Here is a 27,821-nt window from a genome sequence, read left to right as displayed (position 1 = left end):
GCAACAGACCCCAGAACAACATTAAAGTAAGTATTTTACATGCCAAGGACTGCTTTATACATAAATAGATTAAACTCTACAATCAAAGACACAATGCAACCAACATGCTGGATACTAGATTCATTTTTAGCTTTAAGGATATAAATAGACTAAAAATGTTAAAACGACAATCTGTGCAGCTGGTGACCATAAAGGGCAGTGTGATATCTTACCAAAAAAAAAAAAAAAAAAAAAAAAAAGAAGCACCTCACCAAATTAGTTGCACCTAAAAACCTTGAAAAATGACAACAAAAATTCAAAAATAGAAAAAAGGAGGAAATACAATTTAGAAATAAATACTAGAAAAATAATAAAAAGACCAGTAAAATTTAGGTGTTTTGTTTTGTTTTTTAATGAAGAAAATTAAACCCTCAGTGAAAGTTCAAGGGAGGGCGAGAGAGAGGGGGTTAAAATAGGAAAAATCATTAACAAAAAATAGACAATACAGAGGACAACAAGAGACAAAAAGAACCACAAAACTTCCATGGACATAGTTCTCTGGGGCTCTGCTCACCCTTTATTTTTCTTTCTATCTTCATAGCCACCAATCCTTTCATACTTCAGTTTTGAATTCCTTTCAGTGAGTTTTCCGTTTCAGTTACTGTAGATTTTAGCTCTACAAAACTTTTTTTTCCTTCAATTTTATCTCTGTGTATTGGTATATGGACTTTGCTCACACATTATTGTCTTTTATGCTTTCAACCCCTCCCCATAGTTCTCTGAACAACTATAGAGCAGTTCCTTTAAAGTTTAACCACATGTGACTGATAGCAGGTCTTTCAGAAGCAGCTTCCATCGAATCTGTTCCTTGCACTGAGCTTCTGCTCCTTGTTTTTTCATACTTTACAGTTTCTGAAATTAGACATTTGAACCCAACAATGTGGTAATTGTAGAATATTGATTTTTTACATTGCTAAAGTTGGCAAATTTTCATTATTATTCTTGATTGTTTTTTGTTTTGTTAATTTTGGGTTTGAGTTACCTGATATACAAATTTCAAACCTTTCTTTATGAGTCTATGCTTTTCTGGACTACCTGGTTACTTTCTCTTTTTCCCCAATTATGTAGTTACATTTAAATGGCCTCTTCTTTAATGTTGGATTTCAATATCAAAGTTTTTTAGCTTATAGTCTTATCCAACTTCTTGCTTTTTGCTTGTGGATAAAAATGTGATCACAGGCTGGGCGGTGGTGGCACACGCCTTTAATCCAAGCACTCGGGAGGCAGAGGCAGGTGGATCTCTGTGAGTTTTAGGCCGGGCTGGACCGACAGCCTCCAAAACAATACAGAGAAACCCTGTCTCATAAAACCAAAACAAAAAACAAACAAACAAAAAAAAAACCAAACGAACAACAAGAACAAAAAAAAAAAAAACAAATGTGACCACAGATGTGATCCTTTTTAATGTTTGTTCCCAAAGAGGGTAAACAATGAACTGAAGAAAAATGCACCAATCTATTAAAGCTTATGGAGGCATTATTGTGCAAGATGAAGAGGAGCTTATAAAAATGGCCACAGCCTTTTTCTTTGAATCTCTGCATCAGAACACAATGGCTGACACTATGGTAACAGGGCCTTTTTGTCTGCTCTGGCTCCTAACTGCTATGAGAGCATGCTCACCTCACATCTGTTGTCCTTGCCTGTAAACTACAGCTGGAAGTTGCTATTATGCTAAGAAGAAATTGATCAAAATTAACTAAAGTGTTCAACTGGAACCTATAAGGCCCAAACAGACTCCAAAACTCAAAAAGCTACCAGACAGATTCTCCTGGAGAAACTCTTTTAAAGTGAGGAGACAGATTGCTGTTGGTTCCTATGCCATCTAAATGTAACATGACCCAGAAATTGTATGCTGTGGTCTGAAAATGAAGTATCTCCAAAGGCATATGAATTTGAACAATTAGTCCCCAGTTAATGGCACTGTTTATAGAGGCTGGGGAACCTTTAGGAAATGGAGCCTTTGTGGAGAAAGTATGTCATGTATCACTGGGGATAGGCTTTGAATTTATAGCCTCACCCAGGTTCTAGTTCTTGCTTCCTGTTTGTGGATAAAGATGTGATCTCTCAGCATCCTGTTCTTGCATTTATACCTTCCTTACCACTAAGAACATCTAGCCCTGTGAATAAAATCTTCCTTATGTTGCTTCTGTCCATAGCATTTTATCACACAAAAGAAATGAAACTGAGATATATATGTTAGCATTTTATCAAATGAGTTGAAAGCTGTTACACAAAAATCAGTAGATATTGCAGCATAGTTTATGATTTGGCAATAACCAAATTTGGCAATAATCACAATGCCTTTTGGTGGGTAAATGGGTAAAATGTTATACTCAACCAACATGTCTTTTTAGTGCTAAAAAGAAATGGGCTATGAAACCATGAATAAACATGGTAGAACCCTGTATGCACATTACTGAATAAGTCAATCTTCAGAGGCTGTGTGCTGAATGATCCCAATTCCATAACATTCTGGACAGGGAACAATTATGAAAAAGAGTAAACTCCCAATTATGCCAGACAGAAAGATGGGAGCATATACACAAGTGAAAGATAGAGAACCTCCAGAAGGCAAACTATTTTCTATGATGTGGCAATGGAAGATTCATGTTGTTATGCATTTATCCCAACTCATGGAATTTGTAACATGAAGAATGACCCTGAATGACAAATACAGACTTCAGATGGTAAAGATGTGTGGGTGCAATGATTACAGCAAGCACTGATATGAAGTAGAATATTAATAATAGAGGAAGCTCTGTGTGGTGAGGCAAGAAGTGTGGTGAAACTTTCTGCACTGCCCGATATATTTTGCTGCTAATCCAAAACTGTTGAAACAATAAAGTCTACATTTTCTTTAACAATAGAGGAAAGTAAAGATGAACTATAACTTATCCTAAGTGTTTCTTTGCAGGAAGTATATGATTAAAATCAAAAGGAAATGTCAAACTAGTTCCCCAAGTGGGTTAAAAAAATTAAGTTCAATTTGCTCAACTTCTTTTGTTCTAAACAATAACTGAGTACTAAGACAGACGGACATGGCCTTTTAGTTAATTAGCAATTTACCCCTATAAACTAGACATAGTTATAGCGTGAAGGGCTTTTCATGTGGGTGTTTAGTCAACAGACTTCATCTGGTCAAGCTAAAGAAGCAAGAAGCCAGGTAACTCGGTGACTGCTGTTGCCAAAAGACACCTTCACTCTGGAACAAAAACCATCCCAACAGGAACCAATTCAGAACAATGGAGATGCCAACTTCATGTCTTATGTAATACAGAATAATCAGTAAAAATTTAAGCAATTAGTAGATTAACTCTCATAAATTAAACTAGAAAACAATTTTTGCTTCAATATTTAAATGAAGGAAATGTACGTTCTTCCCAGTTCATGGAATCCAGGTACCTAGGCACCTTAATGTCTCTAAGACAATCTAAGTACCTTAGGAAACATCACTAAAGTTAACCTAATGAAGTTTGCACTGGATATTTTCTTCACACATAAAGTAAGGAAAACTATGACTGTGCATGTTCCATTACATGGTGGTGGGTTTACCCTAATATTCCATAGACAAATAATAGTCAAGTTACTAGCAATGTCCTAGGTCTTAAACTTACAATTATGGAATCCAAAAAGATGAAAGGGAGAGCTTGTAATTGCTGAGAACTTCCAACAGATGAAAAACTGAAGTCAAGAATGTGAAGTCAGTGAAACCATTAAAATTTAACTCCTCTATTATGTTCCAGCATGTATCTCCCATCCTGGAATGTCTAAACACAAATGTTCACTTTACCTGTTCCTCTGTATGCATACTGTATATTCTTTCCCATTTATTTAGGCAACAATGAAAATCCTAAAAATACACAAATATGTCAATGCAGTTCCTAATATTTCCTAATTTAATAAAATACAGGCAAGTTTCACAACAGACGTTTCTAAATTAGGGCAAAAAGAGGTCTTTCTAAATTAGTAATCAACAGTGCTTCTGTGTATAATCTTAGGAAAGCTGAAGGTCGGCCATGAAAAGGGTGGGCTTCCTGAGAGATGAGAGAGACTGTGTTCAAGTTGTAACTTTATATCCTTGATAGTTTTTTTTTACTGTGCTCTTAAGGACTTAATATTATCCATGTGTTTGTTTGGTGCTGATTATTTTGCTGTATGAACATATTCCCAAACCTACAGCCCTCTAAAATTTAACATTAAGAGGGGTTGTGTAGGCCATTTAATATAATAATAAAAACTGATTCTACAGAAAAGCACCAAATAGAAATCTGAGTTCCTATTAATTTTGTCTAGTAGATATCAAAGAAAAAGTGCAATTGAGAACTAATTTTTGAAATAAAGAATGAATCTTGTCTAACTCAATGTACGAATGAAATCAATATTTTTAAACTTGAGATTTTTATGTTTTTCAAACTTTGTTATTTTATACTGTTAGTACTTATCATCTCTGACTAGACATGTTTTGATGCTTGATGGCGACACAGCTCTAGACCCTAGTTGTGACAAACACAGACAAAAATGAAGTATGTGAACAATGACCAGACCAGAAGGCAAAGCAGGAAACAACCCAACCAAACTTGAGAGCAACAGGAACATTTTCTGTGTTGGCTGAGGCTCTTGAGATTAATGCCTTGTGATAGTTTACAATTGCTTCTGGCCTACTTCCACTCATGCTAATGTGACAAAGTTCATAAAATGTGCAGACAGGATGACAGAAGCTTACTCTCACAGTGCTAGAAGCTGTCTAGTTCAACACCATGCCCTAGCAGACTCAGACTCAGAGTCCAGACCCAAGAGTCCAGCAGTGGCCTGCTCTCTGCTGCACAGACAATCTTCTCACCATGCACTCACAAGATGCAAAGGCAGAGGAGCTCTCTGGAGATACTTTTGCAAATACTTGAATCCTAGTGTGCTCATCCCTGTCCTTAAGTTCCTACTTGCTAATCCCATTAAGTTAGGATTTTTATGTATATCTTTGGAGATGGCAAACATTCAGAGCATGGCTAGAAGGTCTGTTTACTTCTCAATAGTATTTTCTATCAGAAGATGTTACTGTGAAGTTGCCCTATCAGATCAGGACAGAGGTACACAGTTTATTCTTCTATGTGCTTATGGGAAAACTTACCATCTCTCTCCAGCCCTACCTTTGTATGCTTTCCAAGGTTCTTCTCTCCCCATATTAGTTTACCTCGATGTACCTAATTTACTTTTCCTATGAAAATGTTGAAAATGGTCACAAATTTCTTTTGGAAAACAACAGTGGTGATTTTTGAATGACTATTGATCATCACACATGCTTCTAGACAAAGTTCTTTGCCTTAGTTTTCAAACCAAATCACAAATTTGAGCTACAACTACAAAGTGTTCCATAGTGAATAATATAAAGTAAATGATGACTACTGAGAGTCTCAAGCTGGGCATGGTGGCTAACACTTGCAATCCCAATACTTGGGGAGCTACAGCAGCAGCCACGGTAACACAGAGAGTTCCAAAACAGTCTGGTATAAACAGCAAGATCTTGTGGTAAGGAAAGCAAGGGAAGAAAAGTATCAAAAATAGTATGGCTTGAGGAAGAAGTAACTAGTCATAAAGGTTCACATGCCAGAATCTGTGTTTCCAGCAGGTGCTAATACTGAGAGTTGGTTAGATCCTGAGGGCACTGACCTCTTCAGCTGATTTCCTATCGATCAGTTCATAGCTGAAATGCCTATTAGAATGTAGGGCCTTCAAGTTGAAGGAAGAGCATTACTAGGGACATATCATTAAGGATATGTTTTGCCCCAGGCCCATTTTCCTTCCTCTTGCCTTCTCCCTGGCTGCAACTGGATGAGCAGCTTTCCCTCACCATATAATTATCATGATGTTCCTGGCTTGTCACAGATCTGGATGCAATGGAATGAGATGGCGATGGTCTTGAATTTCTAACACTGTGAGCCAACATAAACCTTTTTTCCCTTTAAGTTGATTTCCCAAGGTAGATTAACATAGTGACAAAAAACAAACAAACTTCAGAAGCATTTATGATAGATGATGAACAAACAGAAGCATGGAGCATGCATGGGTCAGCACTAGGTCACTGGCATAAACTTTGTTAGTTTGGCGTTTTGTGGGAGACCTAACAGTGGGAGTGGGGGTGTTTCAGACTCTCTTACCTGCTCTTAAAACCCTTTTCCTCCTACTGAGTTGCCTTGTCCAACCTTGATAACAGAGTCTGTGCCTAGTTTTATTGTATCTTGTTATACCACATTCAGTTGCTATGCTTGGGAGGCCTATTCTTTTCTGAAGGAAAACAGAGAAGGAGTAGATCTGGGGTAGAGGGAAGTTAGAGAAGGAGCTAGGAGGAGTTGAGGGAAGGGAAAATTTGGAATGTATTATATGAGAAAATAATAATAAAAAGACAAGGGAAGAATAAGCTCATCCCATGGGAAAATGAGCTAACAAAAATGACTAAAGTGGACTCTACTTGGGTTGCTCTCTGTGTTCAAGGAGATAAGTTTTCAAGAAATTAGCACAGCTCCTTCCAAATGGAAAGCAGATGAAACTTCTTTGGTTTAAATTTCTTTGGTCTTCACAATGTGCAAGTCCATGAACTGTATACTCTAATGTCCAAAGAAAGGAACTTATCATTGAAGGTAAGTGAGATTCCAGTCCTTGCTGGCCAATCATGTAAGTTCTTGGTTCCAAATATCAAACAGCAAATTGGCTTAATTTAATGTTATGGGAATAAAATATGGCCTGGAGATTTATGGCCTAATAAAGAATATATTTGGCCTTTGACCCTAGTTTTGGAATAGAGTTTCAAAGCTCTGTAATTTTTCTAGATATAGTAGTGTCTTCTGACATTCATAATGAGTTCCTTTTGACAGTGATTGAGCTTATGCTAAAAAATAAAACAAAACAAGTGACTCATGCTGTGCTCTTGGTGAGTTTTAAGTGGAGGGGTGACTATGTCAAAGGACCACTTGATTTCCCAATGTGCTTTCAGCCCTTTCCCAGAGCTCAAGTGAGAAAAGTGGGATCATAGATTAAGTTCAATTATGTAGGTCATTTTTTTTTCACTTCAGTGAAATTCACACAGAAACTATGGACACTGAGGCTCAGTATAGCTTCCTGGCTAGTAAAAAAAATGCTGATATGCTGAAGGAAGAGCTAGATATACAAAGCAAGGCCATGGAAGGGCCACACACCCTCATCTAATAAGTCCTTTGTATATCTTCTGTTGGCCTACTCCAAAGTTGTAGCCTCTATGAGGAAGCTGTAATTCCAAGTTGCATAGACCATCCAGTAAGTTCTGGGAGCTTATTAAGCCTGGGAGAATTTCAAGGGAGCCTTGAAATTGTGGTAAGCTAAAATAGCCCAGGTGAGTGAGGGAGGACTGACTAGAGTCTGAGGCTAGACATTGCTGTAAGAATTGCTGTCATTCTTTGGGATCTATCTTAATACTTGCTGCCGAATATCTGAAATGCACTGTATCATGAGCTACCTAGGATCATTAAGAGAATTCTGGTCAGAACTCAAGTCTTATCCAGATTAAGTGCAGCACATTTGGATACTGTGTACATGTTTAACATTGTGATTGTAGCCATACTTGCTCTAGCAAAAGCAATATGAAAACATACAAAAGTGGAAACAATCAGATAACAGATTTCCTCCCATGAATCAAAATGCTTAAAGATAATTTTTGAGATGCTATATGGGAGGCCTCTATCTTTCCTACAAGAACTTAATGTTGTCTTATGCTTTCTAGTTTTCTTTCTTTGTTTCACAGCATTGTTTTAGGATTAGCTGGCAATTAAACTTGCTAGAGAATTTTAATGTCAGGTATTAGTGCAGTGATTCAACATGCATGCTAAATGCTCAAAGTGGAGCAATATCAGAATAAATACTGTCATGCACCATGGTTAAATACATTTATTTTTAGAAATCAAGTGCTAGCATTAGAACACCCAACTAGCACAGGGTTCCATCTGGAATGATGTTTCATTTTTCCTTTGTGTCTTCTACATCAGGCAAATTAAAAAAAAAAAACAAAGAACAACATAAAAACATAGATAAGAAGATAAGAATCTCTCCCAGTGATCCAAATGCTCTGGGCTGGAAGCTTTTAGTGAAGGGCCAGAGTTGGCTGAACAGTGCAGGTGCCCTGGAGAGGTGGGAGACATTAGCACTCCAGACATTACTGGAAGAGAGGCAACGACACTTAGGCAGCATTTAGAGTTGAAGGAAAAGGCACATAAGCAATTTCTTCCCATGAAAAACTGGTCCTTAAGTAGTAGGAGGTATAGGATATGAATGGGCATTTCAAGTATTAAAGGCACTTCTGTTTTTAAAATGGTCCTTGTTGAAAAGGGCTTCAAAAATGCTCTTGTAGGGTAGAGTGGAACCTTACCCTTCTTCCTGGTTAGTTGCCAGAACAGGGGATTATACTACATCTTGTTTCCATCCATTGACAGGAGACATCTGACAGAGACTCCAGTGAGTCAGAGGGAAGACCACGCCTCAGGCAGTCTTGACTGTTAGGATTAGGTAAAACACAAGACAGCAATAAAGGGAACTGAATTTCCCTGAAAAAGTGCATTATTCAGAAAGAAAAAGGAAAGAAAGAACTTCAGTTTATTACACAAATTTTATTGATGCTACAAAATGCTAAGAATTATTTCTCTGTTCCTCTTGGTCTCTTATATAAAATACTTAGTGTTATTTAAAATCTAACAGTCAAGCATCAATGATAATATAAGGAAGAATACCATCAACACTGACAGTCTGAGGGGCCATAAAGTGCTGAGTCCTTTACAGCTTTGTTGCCAATGTAGATCAAACAACTCTAGAAATTCTAGTTTCTATCACAATACTATTAGAACATGATTTTTCTCAAATCTTTAGTGTCCTTCTTGCTAAAACAATATATCTTTAGGTCTGGAACCTGTGCACGGATACATTATCATTTGGGACATGTTCATGCAGCATTCCTAACTGGAAAATAGGAAATCTGAGATGTTCAGAAATTTGAATGTTTCTGGTTGCTAACATAACACTGTGGAAGAGTGCACACCTGTCACTACACAACTACAGTCAAAAGTCTGCTATATCAAATATACTGTATAAAGATTCCTTTAGCTTACAGAGTAAGGTGCACATTAAACAAATCAATGTTGTGTTTAGACTTGAATCTCATGCCTATGACAGCTCCTCATTACATACATACACACATACATACATACATGTTACAAATAACTAACACACACATACACACACACACACACACACACACACACACCCCTATTTCAAAACCAAAATCTGAAACAGGTGTGGTCCAGGTGATACTTACAACCTATATTTAAAACACAATCAGTATTTATCCCTAGTACACAAATGAACTTTGGGAGCCCAATCCACATAGAGGGATACTCTCTCAGCCTAGACACCTGGGGAAGGGTCTAGGCCCTGCTCCAAATGATATGACAGACTTTGAAGATCTCCCATGGAAGGCCTCACCCTCCCTGGGGAGCAGAAAGGGGATGGGATATGGAGTCAGTGGGGTCTTGGAAGAGGGGAGGGAAAGGGAACTGGAATTGACATGTAAAACAAGCTTGTTTCTAATTTAAATTTAAAAAGGAAAACAAACAAAAGCAAAAAATAAAACAAAACAAAGGTTGTTTATCTGAACTTAGCCAAGTTTATCAAACTTAGCCAAGATAGCTTGTTGGTTTTACCTGATAACCCTACTTCTCAGTGGCTCTGCTTCTAGTCTGACACTCTTCTGCATTTTTCTCACTTTTTCAAAGTGGTATTTTAAAACCCTATCATGTTAATCTCACATTGAAAACAAGAGTTCTCAGTATCTCAGAACCCTGCACCCAGCTCTTACTAAGTCTTACAAGATTTAGCAGTGACTAAGGTTGTATCACTTCTTCCAGCTACCTGGCATCACTTTAGCCATCTTGTGGTTTCAATGAACTTGTCTAATACAGTAATCTTTTTTATTTCCTCTTGGTTTGTTCATACCAAATGACCTCTTTTCAAGTATTTATCTCACAGTCATCTAATGCAACTAAACATTCTATTCTAGCCCATTCAGAGTACCCAGTGAACAGAAGGAGTAAGGGAGAGATTGACTCTTAAAAATATACATTGACTCACTTATAAAATGAACAAATAACACAGGCTATGACATATCGATCTAACCAGTGATCCTACTATACATACTTTTTCTGACCAGGAATGCAGTAGAAAACAGTAGCAAAATATAAGTCACCCACTGTTATGAAACATTATGGGAAATTTCACTTTTCTAAATTTTAACAATGATATTTTATTAACACCTTTTCTAATCTCAGGAATATGAGAATGAAAATGCTATGGTAGTTTACTACAATATGGGGATGGGGAGAGGCAAACAGTTTAAGAAAAATCAGAAGGGAAGCACTTCTATGGCAACAGCAGACTAGCCAGATGATGTGATGACACAGCAGACCCAAAGTGAGATAATCAAACACTGAGACCTAGAACAGGTAACAATGGAAAGGCAAAGCATTTTTTCCTTTTAAAATCTCTTATAAAATTCTATATCCATATATCTTAGGCATGAATACATTGCTGCAAGGCATAGTATTAGTCCCTTGAAAAGTCATAGATGGATTGCAATGCTACTGTAGCATTTGCCTGGCAAAACTAAACCCTATATTAGATCTCTGGTTACAAACAAACAAACACACACCAAGAAAATGTCATAGAAGTCTATCAACTTTTAACAATTAAAATAAGTGTTTTAAAGACAAGGTATTTAATATGGTATCCTAGTTAATACCTTATGCAACAGTCCAATTAAAATAAGTAGTAATTGCTATTAGCCCTAATAATATCAGGTAAATCCAAGGGAAAAACACACAGCATAAACTGTGGCCACATAACTACTGGGAGACAATAAGAACAGGGACACATCAGACATTCCTGGGAAATCGACATGCCCAACACAAGACCATTCACACACACTTGGAAAGGCAGAAGCACTGAGGAAACAACACAGTTTCAGCAGAGAAAAGAAAGTCTGCACAAGAGTGGCTGTGTCTGCTCTGGGTCAGTGATAAGCACCCGGCTAAGATGGCTCAGATGCACTACTGTTTACTGGCATTTTAGTGAAAACGCTTGGCTGCTTTCAAGGTAATTATGAGGTTTGTAATTCTTCAAGTAATTACGTTTAATTTATTAAATAAAAAACAGTGAAAAGTGTTAAGAGATTGATTATCAATATATATTGTCCAAACTATAAGAAAATGGACTTTAGTCAATACAGGACCACAACTAGGGATAGGAAAGTGGCCATGATCAAAATATGCCTGGTATCTCTTTTTCTTTGAAATGGCATTTTGTAAACTTTCTAGTATCTGACACTTCCAAAGTATGGACGGTCTCAAATTTGAGAAAAAACAAGGAATGAAAAACTGAGAGAGCTTGACTAGAAAGTGTGGAGAATGAAGGGAGGACTATCAAGACTGGAACAACTTTTTAAACTCCTGCCCATTCCTCTTCAAATCATGGAGCAGGAAGATCACCTTCTGAGTGCAGTAGAGTAAGTGGATCTACACTGCCACTATCTGTCTGCCTCAAGAACCCTTTCAATAAAACATGGAAGAACAATATCTAAACAATTTCACAGAGGAATCAGTTACTGTATCTTCAGAGATGGGATGATGACCACAGAAGCCCAACAGCCTACCAGAATGTGCAGGTCCAAGGAGAGCTTGCACCTAAAAAGCTTACTGGGGAATTAAGACCCTTCATGCAGTGGGCCTTTTGCACTCCTTTACCACTAACATCCCCACAAGCAATCCAAGGTAACATCTGCCACCAGAAAAGGTACTTTGTCTGTGCTGGCCCATCTTTGGAAGGCAGTAGCTTGACAGTGATATATGATGAGGTTAGAGCAGGACGATCTGTCTCCATTTTCTTGACAGGATGGCATCTTAGGCCATGCTGAGGGAGAGCAGGCTGCCTGCCCCCACTGCTCAGGTTGGCAGAATCTACTATCAAGTGGCTGGGTGTCTGGCAGTGGACTGAGAGAAACAAAGAGGGCCTTATCTCCTGGAATTCAAGGAACTTCAGCCCCAAACCAAAATAACTGCTGAGTGGGCACTACTCACTGACCCATGTCTGAGTCAGGCCTTGCCAGAGGGCACAGGGTCCATCACCCACAGTCAAAGAGATGTGACATGGCCATTTTAATGGCAAGGGGCCTTCAATTTGGGCTCACATGGCTAAGAAAGACAAACCATAAGAGTATTGCTGGAACAAGTCATATGGGCCTAGAAAGACAACACCAAACAAAGGCTTATGGCAGGGGCTCATGAGGCAGGCAAAAGACAAACAGCCCAGGTTTCCGAAGTGTTTTGCATTGTCTAATTAAAAGTTACACAGTTAAGAAAACTGATGTTAGATAATGTTAGACCTATTTTCACCCTACTGTGTATTTCTATTGCACTTAAATTATAGGTCTGGATTTTTAAATAAAATATTCAAAATACAACCCTGACAGAGGAGATGACACAAAGAATCAATGCACAGATAGTGGTTGTACACAAACACTATCACCAGCCTCATGATTCTCCCTGAAATAGTTTGTGTTTCAACAATATAGTAGTTAAAATAGAATTAGAAATAAGAATACAGAATAAAGCAGAGGAAGAGACAACACAAGTGATAAAAAAAAAACACTAGCTATAAACCTTTCTAGTAGGGAGTGAAACAATATTGTAAAGTACAGACATAAAATAATTTTCTGATTCCATTAACCAGTCAATCAACCAAAAGACAAAATTTATTAACCATGGAGCTTTTCTTCTGGAGAAGTTATTGTCCTCATCATGTTAAAGCAATAACAACTAATTACCCTTAGATTTTCACATGTGCAGAGCACTGCAAATTATAAAAACCAAGTTTATTTCTCTGCATACAAACTTGAAAACCATCATCAATCTTCTGACCTTCATATTTCTTTGATGGAATAGGGCAGAAAGAGAAAGTGTTTCTGAATTATAATTCGCATGGTGAGGCTGAGGAAAGCAGCTAAGGGGGGTTGGAATTAATGGTACTGAAACACACTGGATGTCCCAGCAGGCTACTGCAGGGAGTTTGTATCTCCAAGCTCTGTATTTTCTTTAATAAAAGGAGCCTATCTTAATATTTATAAACCTGGCAAAGGAGGTTTAAATTTGAACTGGGTTCAATCTTCAGCCACTTATCGCTCTAAAAACCTTACTCTATTTTAAAAGGTGAAGAAGAAATACACACTTTGGCTGTGATATCAAAAGCATCTTCTGAATGAAGAGTTAATACAGACTGTCTAGAAAGGCAGTAAATATAACTAACTTCATAGTATGAAGTGACACTGTCAGTTAGAGGAAGTAAATATTTCCAAGATTTAATTAATTTCACAAAGAGCAAACTTCTTATTTTTAAGTCTGATTCTCTCAATGCATGTATATGACCCCAGGTGTCCAAAGTAAATCTGCTCTTTAGTGTCTTCTGAGGGGGCTGGTTAGTCAACATGCCCATGTTAACAACTCTGATCTCACCCTCAACATCTCCATCGGAGTGTAAAGAACACCCATCTTGACTGACTGCTTTGAACTAGCATTATCCAAAAACAAAGAATATAAAGCAGACTTTCCATTCTTAAAGAATTATATGAAAGATTTCTCTTGACAAAAGAAAAAATGACTTGCTCCACTGCCACTGAACTTAAAACATCTACTGAGGTCATTCAGAGCTTGCTTTCTAACTTTATACATTTGGTTGGAAATCTTCTATGGGACAGGGCACCACATGCATCTATCTATACTAGAAATTCTACCAAAACATTCAATATGTATTTAGTAATTACAATTATTTATGTACTTTATCTACACAATACTTCACAATAATATCTTCTATATTCCTTACAATAATCCACAGATATTAAAAAATACTCACATACTCTCTCCTCATAATAAGTAATCTACTGTGACTTTCCCAAAATGAAGAGACCAAAGACCAAAGACAAGTAACGAATACCAAAGACCATATAGCTAGTAGTGGCAAAACTGAAGTTAAACAGTGCCAGTCCAGGACTCTGCAATGAGGGTAGAGGCAGAAACAACATGAAGCCAGCTAAAATTTCCTATGGGAATCACTCAGTCACATTCACAATGGAGCACAATGGGTCTACAAGAACTGAGTATGACCAACATACTAAATTGCACACCTAAGACTCAAAGGACAGTCTATTTTTGTCGTATTGAGTTCTAATTCTTAAGCACAATGCAGCTGCTGGTACATTGAGGACTATCTGTGAGAGCAAAGGAGGCCTTTTATCTCTCAGAGGAGAATGGTAGGGCACAAGCACTAAAAGTAATACTCACTTATTTATGTAATTTGTGATTCTAGCCACATCTCTCTTTGTCATGCTCTTCACATAACATGACATCTACTCAGAGAGACTACATACCTCTGTTCACTCTCAACCTCAGAGCAGGAAGAAGTGAACTGGAAAATGAAGCAGTTGTTAGCTGTATCATTTTAGCAAATTCAACTATTATTTATCATGCACATACCATGTTTCAGACACTCTGTTAGGTTATCAAAGGGCCAAGATAGAGATGACAGACATGATCCTTGGCCTAAATAATGTACAGCCTGCTGTTCTCCTGGGTTCTGTGAAATTTATATGTTAAAGCACACACCTTGCCCCGGATTCAGATGTATTCCTGGCTGTGAAGATCCCTGCTGTGTGTCTGCACATTCACTGAGTGTAGGCCATGGAGCAACAGCATGAAGCTAAGGGATTAATCCTTAGGCATGAGATCAGTGACTTCACAAAAGGACCAGAGAACACTGGGGAGGCTCAACCCGGCCATACTGGAAACAGAATCAAACCTTCTGGCATTTTGAATTTGACCTTCTATCCTAAGGAATCTTAAGAAACACATTCCTGTTGTTTGTAAACTATCCAGGTCTTTTGGTATCACAGCACAGTGATTAATAACACCTATTAATAAGCATACTCTAATAACACATCAAAGAGAGTATTATGGGATTTGAGGTACTAAACAAAAGAAAAAATAAGGTATGGAGTTGGCTACCAGATGATGGCAAAGAAAGCTTCTGATGAACACTAAATGTGAAATGTGGTAGCCAACCAAGCTCATACCCAAGGCATTATCTTAAATCACAAGAACATGTTTCCACAGAAGAAGGAGCAGTGGATCATAGAGATTCTGCTGCCATTTATGAATTGTAAAAGGTGGAGGAATATGAGTCATGTGGTTGCTTTTAATATGGTACAGATTATGATAAAAACAGAAAATCGTGGTTCTGTCTAGAAATGTCTATATCAAGAACCTAAACAGAACTATGACAGCAAATTTAAGGAGCCTTACTATGGCCTGTAACTGGCTAGTTGAGTATCCTAAAAACCAAGTGCATGGAGTGAAGTAATCGATAGAGCTACCTTCTCAAACTTGCCGTGTTTTCATGACCACTGCATGGACAGTGAGCTATCCTGGCTTCTTGATCCTTTTGCCTCTCCAACAAGGCTTTCCCTTGTGTTGTCTTTGCCAGAGAACAAAAACACAAATTTTTATTACTGTCTCTTAGGCATTTTGTCCTGTGACTAAGATCTAAACTGAAGGGCTTTGGGGTAATGAGCAAAGTGAGAAAGAATATAATTAGAAGAAAATGTGACTTGTTAGGGGAGCCAGAACAGATATGGGAAACTGGGTGGTTATGCATTCTGCATGACTTAACATAATTTTGATTGACAATTTAATTACTATAGGGCATCCAACTGCATAGGCTTGATTTATGGAACAGATTTATAGTTAACTTTCATAGTTAGTTGAGGTAGATTTGGGCCTAGTTCTGTCATGGCTGTAATTTAAGGGCAAGAACTTCCTTCACATAATGCAAGCATCAGAGGTTGTAGAGGAAGAAGGCAACATGGACAGAATACATGCTTTCCCTGCTGCTACCAGAGTCTCCAGGGCTCCTCTGTCCTCCCACTCCCTCATTAGGAATATACTGGATAGGTCACAATGAGTCAAGTCCAGAGACTCCTGGGGAGAGTGACTGAAGAGAAACAAGTCCAGGGCAGCTGTACACATGTAGTGGAGAAAATTCAAATGGACACAGTTACAGAAACCAGTATAGATTTGGGTAAAGTGGCTGCAGTTCAGAGGGCTCTCTATAGAAAGGGTCCTTATTCTCTAATGCCCAGTAGAATAATTACAGACAAGTAGGTCTTTTAAAGTTTGCCTGACTAGTATACAGTGACTATTCCATCTGAAACAAAGATACTTAAATACATTAATTTTAATATATGTATATGTATATATATATATATATATATATAGAGAGAGAGAGAGAGAGAGAGAGAGAGAGAGAGAAATAGACAAAATTTTGTAGGAGCTCCTGGTGACTGATACTGCACCTAAATAAATTCTTTAGGTTATTAGAAACTTCATCTTTTTGTTTGAGTGCATACATGACACATAGACTTCTGCTACTCTTTTATATCTTAGTGGGTTCAATGAGATCTTAAACTTGTTTTGATGTTGTCTCTTGAGATCAGGGAAAGTCTCCACATTGATTCCCTGGCTTGCAGAACAAAGGTTATTATGGTAAGAATGGTGATACCAATGACTATGGAGACCTTGTCCTTTTCCAATAGTAAGCTGTAGGCAGAGTTTCTCAGCATCCTGGCAGTTGCTCCCAAATAACCACTTAATTATAAATGCTCAGTCAACAGCTTAGGCTTGTCTCCAGCCAGCATTTATAACTTAAATTAACCCTTTGCTATTCATCTATGTGCTTCCTCAAAGGTCATTTACCTCATCTATGAACTCCCCATAATGTTTCTTCTGTGTCTGGCTTGAGAGTCTCAAGACTCTGCTCTTCTTATTCCCAGCATTCTCTTTGCCCTTAAAATCCCACCTAGCCACTGGCCAATTAGCTTTTTATTAACAATGTGAGCAACTATTTTCACAGTGTAGAGAAGAATTATTCTACAGCAGTAAGCAAAACCCCAGTTTAACCACTCATCAAAAACTAAAGCAACAAAGAAAAGTCAAGATGATTCAGAGTGATATATTTATTCTGTTAGCTTCTTGTTCAGATACAAAAGTTTATGGGAAATAGTGGGTTACAGTAGTTATGTGACTTACACTTGACTTCATTATTTCATGTTTTTTTTGAGGTTTTAAATCTTTTAAATAATGTAGGAAGCTGGATACACAATAGTAAAAGTGGAAGAATGGGATTTATAGACATATATAAGGAAATAATCATTCTTAAAAATCAATTCCAATAGTTTTTTATCTATCATCTAATTGACTTTGTATGAGAACATGAAATAATGCAAATTTCCAGGTTACTGCCCAAGGTGGTTAAGTAAGCTGTTGGTTCAGACCCAAGTCATCTCCATCATAAGTTATAACAGCCTTTGAACTGGTCTCAACCTCCCAGAAAAATCAAAGTTCCTTCTGGAAACACAAATCTAAACAATTTACTATCTTATCTAAAGTCTACTGCATCTGATCTTCCCCAATGTTCAGCACAGTACTTTTCAGAGCAGGAGCTCCATATACATTTTGTTGAATAAATGCAGAAGGTACTGATTATATGCTGGAGACTGCTATGGATCTTGTGTTTGAGCACTGATTAGGAAGATTGTGGAGTCTTGCTGGTGGAAGTGAGTTGCTGGGGATGGGAGGAAGCTTGAGATCTGATAGCCTGGCCCCCCTTCTTGTCTATTCTCTGCTTCTTTACTGCAGGTGCAATGTGATCAGAAGCCTCAGACTCCTGCTACCACACCTTTCCCTGCTATGATGGACTATATCATCTAGACTGTAAGCCAAAATAGCCCTTACCACCTTTAAGATGAAGTACTTGATAACAGCAATATAGAAAGTAATTAATACAGAAATGCAAGATGAAATATATATGTCAGAAAACCCAGACTACTTTGCTAACTTTTAAAAGTATAGGGGTAATTTTCTTGTGCCTCCTTAACAATTCTACCTTACAGGTACTTGGTTTGATGGCCCACCAGTAAGAATTACCTATTACTATCACACCTTTCAATGGATGATAACCTAGGCAGCAGTTACTACTTTTAGAGAACAGTGCGCTACTGCGTGACTTCTTACAAAACCATCAAGCTGAGAAACAGAAAGCTATCAGTTGTGGATCATGTCTACATGTACAAATCAAGAAGTTCTGAGACAATTACTAAGAATTCATAAGTTAATTTTTATATTAAACTAAAAACAGCACCTTTACACTTAGCTGAGTCAAAAACTCTAGACAATGTTGAAACATCCACAGAAGACTTTTCAAGTGACAGGATTTAGGCTTAATGCTCTGAAGATGATAATTAAGGTAACAAAGCATATACCATCCAGTCATATAAGCCTGTCATATATTAGTTTATTTAACCTTCATTTCATCCCTACAATATTAGGAATCACTCCCATTTTGTAAATAATATTTTAAGGTATTAAATAATTTGCCAGTATGGTCAATTTAAAGAAAGATAAATTCTATGTATTCTGTCAAGCTGACCAAGATGATACTCTCCTAGCAGAGTATCTCAGTTCATACTAGTATGTCTGATTCCTCTCTGTTCCCTGGATCTATGAAAATGGCAGCACAGGACTTAAGAATAAAAAAATGCAGGGCACACCACGTTCCATCATGTCCAAAGTGTTCTTTCAGGACTTAGACACTTCTTCCAAGGACTTACAGACAAAAAGCAGAAAATATCTTTCACATACACCAGTGGGTAGGAAGATGCAAGTGCTAATTAACTTGTCACTGGGCTGCTTTTATACGCCTCTGTCTAACTATTAGAATTTTATGTATCAATTCTTTAAGATTTTTTTTATAGACCATTGAGCATCTGAAGTAAAAAATTAAGGGGGTGGTATAGGGAAAGGCATAGAATACAATTTCTTTCTTTTCAAGTGAAATAAATGTCCATGGAAAGTTTCTTGACAGATAAATTACTGCCAGTCAGAATTGAAATGTTAAATACAAAGTCAATGAAGCTTGCTGGCTCTTCAATATATAGACAGGAATTTTACTGCTGATGCTAGATTTAGTAGTGGGGGTGTCAGGCCATGCAGTGGTTAGTCTCAAGTTGAATGCTGATGCTAAGTTTCAGTAAAACTATCAGGCCCCTTCAGTGTTGTCTTAGTTATTTTTCTATTTCTGTGATAAGACATCATAAGCAAGGCAACGTATAGAAGACAGAGTTTATTTGGGGCTTACATTTTGCAGAGGTTAGCTAGAATTTATAATCACCATGGCTAACAGCATGCCAGGCGGTGAAGCAGGCATAGTGCTGAGCCAGTGGCTGAGAGCTTACACTTTCATTCATAACCACTGAGTAGGAATGTCTAAATGGGAATGGCATGGGCTTTTGAAACTTCAAAAGCTACCCCCCAGTCACATATTTCCTCCAACAAGGTCACACATCCTAAATATTCCCAAACAGTTCCACCAACTTGGGATCATCCTTGGAATCTCTGTACAATTCCCTAGTGTCAGATTTCTCTTTAAATCTATAGTGACTCCCTCTACTGATGTGCCTCTTTCCTTGTTCTCCTCTATTCATCTACATACTCAATCTTCCTGATCCTTCATGCTCTACTCTCCCCTCCTCTTCCTCTAACTCCCCTTCCCTCATGCTCCCAATTTGTTCAGGGGCTCTTTCCCCTTTCACTTTCAGTGACCTTGTATGTCTCTCTTAAGGTTTTCCTTGTTTCCTAGCTTCTCTGGGGGTGTGGATTGTAGGCTGGTAATCATGTTTGTCTATCTGTGTCTGGGTTACCTCACTAATGATGGTTTCTTCTAGTTCCATCTATATGTCTGCAAATTTCAAGATTCCAAGGCTTTTTTTTCCACTGAGTAGTACACCACTGTGTACATTTACCACATTTTCTGTATCCTTTCTTCGGTTGAGGGGCATCTAGGTTGCCTCCAGGTTCTGGTTATTACAAACAATTCTGCTACCAACATAGTTGAACAGATGTCCTTGTTGTATGACTATGCACCCTTTGGATATATGCCTAAGAGTGGAATTGCTGGAACTTGAGGTAGACTAATTCCCATTTTCCTGAGAAACTGCAATACTGATTTCCAGTGTGATGGTACAAGTTTGCACTTCCACCAGCAATGGAGAAATGTTCCCCTTTCTCCACATCCTCTCTAACATAAACTGTCATTGGTGTTTTTAATTTTAATTATGCTGCCAGGAGTGAGATGGTATCTCATAGTTGTTTTGATTTGCTTTTCCCTGATGGCCTAGGAGGATGAGCAATATCTTAAGTGTCTTTCAGCCATTTTAGATTTCTCTATAGAGAATTCTCTGTTTAGTTCTGTACCCCACATTTTAATTGAATTATTTGGTGTTTTTGAGAATTGATTCTTGAGTTCTTTGTATATTTTGGAAATCAGCCCTCTGTCAGATGTGGGGTTGGTAAAGATCTTTTCCCATTCTGTGGGCTGCCATTTTGTCTTGTTGACTCTGTCTTTTGCCTTACAGAAGCTTCTCAGTTTCAGGATGTCCCATTTATTAATTGTAAATCTCAGTGTCTGTGCTACTGGTGTTATGTTCAGGAAGTGGCCTCCTATGCCAATTCATTCAAGGGTATTTCCCATTTTATCTTCTAAGAGGTTTGGTGCGGCTAGATTTATGTTGAGGTCTTTGATCAATTTAGACTTAAGTTTAGTGCAAGGCAATATATATGGATTTATCTGAAATCTTGTAGATGTCCGCATCCAGTTATGCCAGCGCCATTTGTTGAAAATGCTTTCTTTTTTTCCATTGTATAGTTTGAGTTTCTTTGTCAAAGATCAGGTGTTCATAGGTGTGTGGTTTAATACTATGGTGTTCAATTCAATTCCATTGGTCTACCTGCTGTTTTTGTGCCAATACCAAGCTGTTTTCAGTACTATAGCTATATAGTAGAGCTTGAAGTCAGGAATGGTGATGATTCCTGAAGTTTCTTTATAGTACAAGATTGTTTTGGCTATCCTGTTTTTTTTCCCCATATAAACTTAAGTATTGTCCTTTCAAGGTCTGTGAAGAATTGTGCTGGGATTTTGATGGGGATTGCATTGAATCTGTAGATTGCTTTTGTTAAGATTGCCATTTTTACTATGTTGATCCTACAAACCCAAGAGCATGGGAGATCTTTCCTTTTTCTGGTATCTTCTTTAATTTCTTTCTTTAGTGACTCAAGTTGTTGTCATACAGGTTTTTCACCTGTTTGGGTAGAATTACCCCAGGGTATTTAATGTAGTTTGTGGCTATTGTAAAGAGTGATATTTCTCTGATTTCTTTCTCAGTCCTTTTATTGTCTATACATAGTAGGGCTACTGATTTTTTTTTTTTTAGTTCATCTTGTATCCTGCCACTTTGCTGAAGGTGTTTATCAGCTGTAGGAGTTCCCTGGTAGAATTTTTTGGGTCAATTAATCATGCCATCTGCAAATAGTGAAAGTTTGACTTCTTTCTTTACAATTTGTATCCCCTTGAATTCCTTTTGTTTTATTGCTTTAGCAAGAACTTCAAGTACAATATTGAAGAGATATGGAGAGAGTGGACAACCTTGTCTTGTTCTTGATTTGAGAGAAATCATATTGAGTTTCTCTCCATTAGTTTGATGTTGGCTGTCGGTTTGCTGTATATTGCCTTTACTATATTTAGGTATGTTCCTGTTATACCTGATTTCTCCAAGACATTTACAATGAAGGGGTGCTGAATTTTGTCAAAGACTTTCTCAGAATCTAGTCAGATTATCATGTGGTTTCTCCTCTTCAGTTTGTCTATGTGGTAGATTACATTGATGGATTTTCTTATGTTGAACCATTCCTGTATCTCTGGGATGAAGCCTAATTGATCAAGACGGAAGATCTTTCTGATGTGTTCTTGGATTCAATTTGCCAGTATTTTATTGAGCATTTTTGCATCAATGTTCATGAGAGAGATTGGTATGTAGTTCTCTATCTTAGTAGGCAGTCTTAAGACCACATACATACCACCAACAAAAGCATACTCAGCAAATTATATTTATATGTGCATACAGACATGATGGAAATGTTCTTCTGTATATATGTTTCTCTTATTGGTTGATGAATAAAACGCTGATTGGTCAGTAGAGACAGGTATAGGTAGGGCTACCAGAGAAGGAAAAGGCTAGGGAAAGGAAGGTGGAGAGAGGCCACAGAGAGACACCATGTAGAGACTGGGAAGATAGGACACACCAGGTGTTCTCTGGTAAGATAAGTCCATATAGAAATGCATAGATTAGTAGTTATGGGTTAATAATTAAGAAAAAGCTAGCCAGTAAGAAGTCCTAGCCATCAGCCAACGGTTTAATTATTAAAAAAATAAGGATCAGAAACTTTCAACTACACAGACATATATGTACATAACAATAATAATTGAAGAAAAAGGGCTATCAACTTGTGAGTTATAGGGACCATGGAAGAGTTTCAAAAGAGGGTAGCTGGGATGAGTTGGACTGAGAAAAGGGAAGGGGGAAAGAGATATAATTATATTTCAATTAAAAACATTTTAAAAAGCCAACATAAAAAGAAAAACAAAAGGTCGTGTAAGACACCTTTACCATCCAGATATATTTTTGACATCATTAGAAACACTGACTTGATAGACCTAAAACTTTTCTTTTACATCAGTGACAATGTAAGTTTATAAAACAAGCAAGCAAAAAGGATTCACTGACTTACGTTCACATTCTCTGATATCCAGGTTGAACTGCTGTAATGCTCCCAAAGTGAGTTGTCTTACTTCTGCTTCCAACAATAGTTGCATCAAGGATGTGGCTAAATGCTTGCATGCTGACATACAGGCTGTCTGGGCCACCTTTCCCTAAAATACATACATGTAAACCAGAAAATTATTGGATTAAAATGAAATGTCATCTAAATCTATTTATTCATTTGTTTATTTAAGACAGTATCTCACTTATCCCAGGATGGCTTTGCACTTGCTATGTAGCCAAGGATGATCTTGAGTTTGTAATCTTATTGTCTGCACCACTTAGTGTTGGGGTTTTAGTTGGGTACAACCATGCTTAGGTTATATGGTGCTGGGGTCAAACTGAGGTCTTTGTGCACTCTATCAAATGTGAATATTCCCAGATATGAAAGTTTAAAAAAATTATTCTGTTATTCAATTAGGAATTTCCTTAAGATTTTCTCTATTATGATAGTCATGATAGCCTTGTAATTAAGCATAGTTAACAGCAATTATTTTAAATAGTGACTCCAATTCCACCGGTTATGGTAACTAGAACACTAAGCTATATTCACAAAACACAACTATGGAACCAAGAACCATATTTTAATGATTAACAGTAAAGAAGCAATATTCAAAAAATGGGAAGCAAACTGAGAAAGAATGTTGCAGAGAGAATAAACTTGAAAAAGCATCTGACAAAAAATTCTTTATAAATTCTAGCAATAGTCTCTACACATAAACTAATATCTACAGCTCTATGACTTGTCAGTAAACTCAAAACAAAAATGGCCTCCAAAATGTAAAGAGGCGATTTTGTTTTCTTAGAAAACTTTGGGATTTACACATGAATTCTAAACTAATTTAAAAAACAGACTTAATATTTAGCTCTCATTATGAAAGCATGCAATGAGGGTATCTATTCACTAATACTAAAAACACAGTTTATGCTCCTGGACGACATCTTTAGCTACTGTACTATTTTGCATCAGAAGTGGCCATTATTGGTGTTAGGTTGTCCTTTTCTACACCCACTGTAAGTACTATTCTGAGGGACTGGGGGGCTCAATGATAGAACATTTGTCTAATGGTGCCTGAGGCCTTGAGATCCATCTCTAGGGTCACAAAGAGGAGAAAAGAAAAGGAAATGCTGTTATGACAAATATATAAGCAGAATCAACCTATATGCCAACCTGTAGCCATACCCATGCCACCTGTCGCCACAACTGGACCACACTTTCCTTACTACAAATCCTGTTGTATCTTGCCACAGAATGTAATTCTTTTGGATCACATCTTTAAGCTCTCTTCCTCCTTAAATAGCAAATTATCACCCCTTTTTGCCCCAACATAAGAATGTGGAGACTGGAATCACCTTTTCTAGAGATAACTCAGGCCAATGATTAACTTAGGCCCTAACTTGCTACTCTTTTAGTTTCTTTACTGTAGGTTTTGGCGGAAGTGGATTCTGAAAATTTCCCCTCTTTGTGTAAATCCTGGTAACTACTCACCTTCTGCACATTGGCACTTATGTGTCTGTTTATTATTATTTTGTTTGCCTGATCTCATAGATTTCACTTTACATGTGCAAAAATTAGTCATCACTTCCCAGGAATCTCAATGCTTGTTTCTCACTCTATTCCTCAGGATGGCTTCTTCAACACTAAACTACATCATTAAACTCAGCAGCCACTTTGTCCCAAGCTCTGGTCTTGCTGGGACAACAGCACTGCCATTCTTCAGGGTTCATCGGCAGGAGATTTGGGGGCTCTGATTATTTTCCTTCTCTGGGATCACCACCCTGCAGTGCCAGCTGTCCAACATAAAGCATCTAGTCTAGGACTCAGCGTCAAGGCTGGTACTAGTTACTGTATCATGGTTAGCAACGGTATCTTATTCTTTTTTCCTGCAATATACTTATGCTAAGTATATAGTGATAAGTATATAGGGATAACCTTATTTTCTTCCAAAATTTCTGAAGTTTCAGCTATTGTCCTCTGGCCTCATCACACCTGTAAGGATTCCACTATTATTGTTACTACCTCCAATTTGCCTTTGTTCTCTATCAGTTTTTAAAAGATTCTTTTTATTTTTTAAACACAGGATTTCATGTAGAGTAGGCTGACCACAAACTAGCTACTAAGCTGAGGAGTGGTCTTGATTCCTGGTCCTCATGTCTCTCTACTGCCCAAGTACTGGGATTACAGGTATGTAATACCATACACAATTTAGGCAGTGCTGGGAATGAACCCAGGGCTTGATTCCTGTGCATTCTACTAACTGAACTACATCCCAGCTCCACTAAGATTTCTTTTTTTTCTACATTTAACATCAGCAACCTCATCTTTATCTACAAAAATGTTCTTTCAACATACTACACATGTTTCTATGAGCTTGAGGAATCTGGAATAAGGCATCATCTCTGGTATGAAAGCAACTTGAGCACTACTGTTCTAGAATATTTGGTTAACAATGTAAAGATGTGTTGCTTTTGTTTATGCTGCATTTAACTCTGTGAAGCTGTGATTCTTTGACTATCTGAAACACCTGATAGTCTAATAAAGAGCTGAATGGCCAATAGCATAGCAGGAAAAAGGAAAGGCAGGACTGGCAGGCAGAGAATATAAATAGGAGAAATTAGGAGGAGTACTCCAGGGGCCTGCAATCCAGTCAGCCCCGGGCCAATAGTGAAAATAAGATATACAGAAGTAAGAAAGGAAAAAGCCCAGAGGCAAAAGGTAGTGGGGATAATTTAAGAAAAGATGGCAAAAAAAAACACAAGCTAAGCTAAGGCCTGGCATTTTAAAATGAAGAATAAACCTCCATGTGTGATTTATTTGGGAGTTGGGTGTCAGACCAAAAGAGTAAAGACTAAAGGGCAAAAAGAGTAGAAAAAAACAACGTTTTGTTGTTCCAACGTGGGGCTAGAGTAAAAGAAAATCTAACAACACACTATTTCCTTGAATGATGCTTTTGTGGTTCTATCTCTCTTTCCTCTCTCAGAACACTGAAATTAGACAGGCCCACACTGTTCACATAAACTTGGTGTGGTTGTTTGAATGTAGATGACTCCCATAATCTCGCTGGGAGTGGCACTATTAGGATGTGTGGCTTTGTTGGGATGGGTATGGTCTGTGGGGATAGACTTGGAGGTTTTCTATGCTCAGTATACTGCCTACTGTCTTAGTTGATTTCCTGTTGGCCTACAAGATATAGAACTCCCAGATACTACTCCAGCACCACAACTATCTACATTCAGCTATGCTCCCCATCACAATGGTAATGAACTGAACTTCTGAAACTGTAAGCAAGCCACAGTTTTACTTTATAAGAGTTGTCATGGTGTCTTTTCAAAGCAATAGAAATCTAAATAAGACACTCAGTTAGTTGCATGTTGGGTTTTTTTCTATAATCAGTAGAAACCATCTTTGAAATCTCAATCTTTTTGAGAGCTAATGATATGTGATGCTTGATAACAGTGACAATGGCTAGCCACAGACACAGACTATCATGAGCCAACAGCATGCTCAGCTGGTGTTCAATTTGTCAGATGCATTGTCAACGTCCTATTAACTTTGGATAGGTTTGTTAGGATTTATTCTCATCGGGTGAACAAAATGCATCTTAGAACTTTTAACCAATCTCCACAAATTGGGGGGTGGGAGGGAAAAGACTTTCTGTTTCTTTTTCCTCCTCCTGTTTTCTATTTTGGACAAGATCTTGTGATATAGTCAAGGTTAGCTCTTAATTGCATTCCTACTTCACCTACCAAATAGCACAACCACATTCAGCTAATTTAGGTGATTTCTATAGATTTGATCTTAGGTTTATTCAACTTGAACTCAGCTTTGAGTTTATTGCTGTACTGGCTAGTCTTGTGTGTCAACTTGACACCAAGACAGAGTTATCAGAGAGGCAGGAGCCTCCATTGAGGAAATGTCTCCATGAGATCTAGCTGTAAGACCTTTTCTCAATTAGTGATCAATGGCAGAGGTCCTAACCCATAGTGGGTGGTGCCATCCCTGAGCTGGTGGTCCTAGGTTCTATAAGAAAGCAGGCTGAGCCAGCCTGGGAGAGCAAACCCAGAAGCAGCACTCCTCCATGGCTTCTGCATCAGTTTCTGCCTCCAGGTTCCCACCGTGTTTGAGTTCCTGTCTGGCTTCCTTCAGTGATGAACTACAATGTGGAAGTGTAAGTTAAATAAACCCTTTGCCTGCCAACTTGCTTTCTGGTCATGGTGTTTTGCTGCAGCAATAGATATCTTAAGACAATTGTTGAATATATTTTAAGTACCTTTTAAAACTCATATAATAAAACTAGTTGCAATAATGTACATCTACAGATGTACATTAACATACAAGGGGCAGAAGACTAGGGTTTGAAGCCAGCTTGGTGTAAGATATTCCTTTCTCCCTGCTCTCATGTGAATCTTTATTATCAGATTTTGCAATTTTAGAATGAACAATGAATCTTAATGCTGTTCAAATACCCCATATTTTGCTATTTTGTCTACAATTTGAAAGATAATGGCCCACAAAGGGAATGCACTACTGGAAATTGTGGCATTGTTGGAGGAAGTGTGTGTAGGCAGGTTTGAGGTCTCATATATACTCAAACTTTGCTCAGTATGCCACACAGATCATTTCCTGTTGCCTGCAAGACGTAGGATTCTCAGCTGCTTCTCCAGAACTATGAGACTGAACACTGGCATACTCCCAACCACCATGCTCCCCACCATGATTAATGGGTTAAACCTCTAAAATTGTAAGTCGCCACCTCAAGTAAATGTTTTCCTTTAAAAGATTGTCATGGTCATCCAGGTGGTGGTGGGCACATGCCTTTAATCCCAGCACTCGGGAGGCAGAGGCAGGCAGCTCTCTGTGAGTTCAAGGAAAGCCTGGTCTACAGAGATCCAGGACGGCCTCCAAAGCCACAGAGAAACTCTGTCTTGACCCCCCCCCCAAAAAAAAGATTTTCATGGTTTT

General features: G+C 37.9%; 1 protein-coding gene across 4 annotated transcripts in view; it reads right to left on the bottom strand.

Annotated features, from left to right (window-relative positions):
- The window catches only part of Exoc6b (exocyst complex component 6B), a 437,176-nt gene that overhangs the window by 130,515 nt on the left and 278,840 nt on the right, over positions 1-27,821 (bottom strand). For all 4 annotated transcript variants that reach the window (XM_040738232.1, XM_040738230.1, XM_040738231.1 and 1 more), the window contains one exon: positions 22,827-22,968. In XM_040738232.1, the coding sequence (XP_040594166.1) occupies positions 22,827-22,968 (142 nt within the window). The remainder of the gene's footprint in view (positions 1-22,826; positions 22,969-27,821) is intronic.

The sequence above is a fragment of the Mesocricetus auratus genome, unplaced genomic scaffold (assembly GCF_017639785.1).
Source record: "Mesocricetus auratus isolate SY011 unplaced genomic scaffold, BCM_Maur_2.0 Super-Scaffold_100676, whole genome shotgun sequence".
Classification (NCBI taxonomy): domain Eukaryota; kingdom Metazoa; phylum Chordata; class Mammalia; order Rodentia; family Cricetidae; genus Mesocricetus; species Mesocricetus auratus.
The sequence above is the reverse complement of the archived record's forward strand: the minus strand, read 5'-3'. Positions and strand labels throughout refer to the sequence as shown.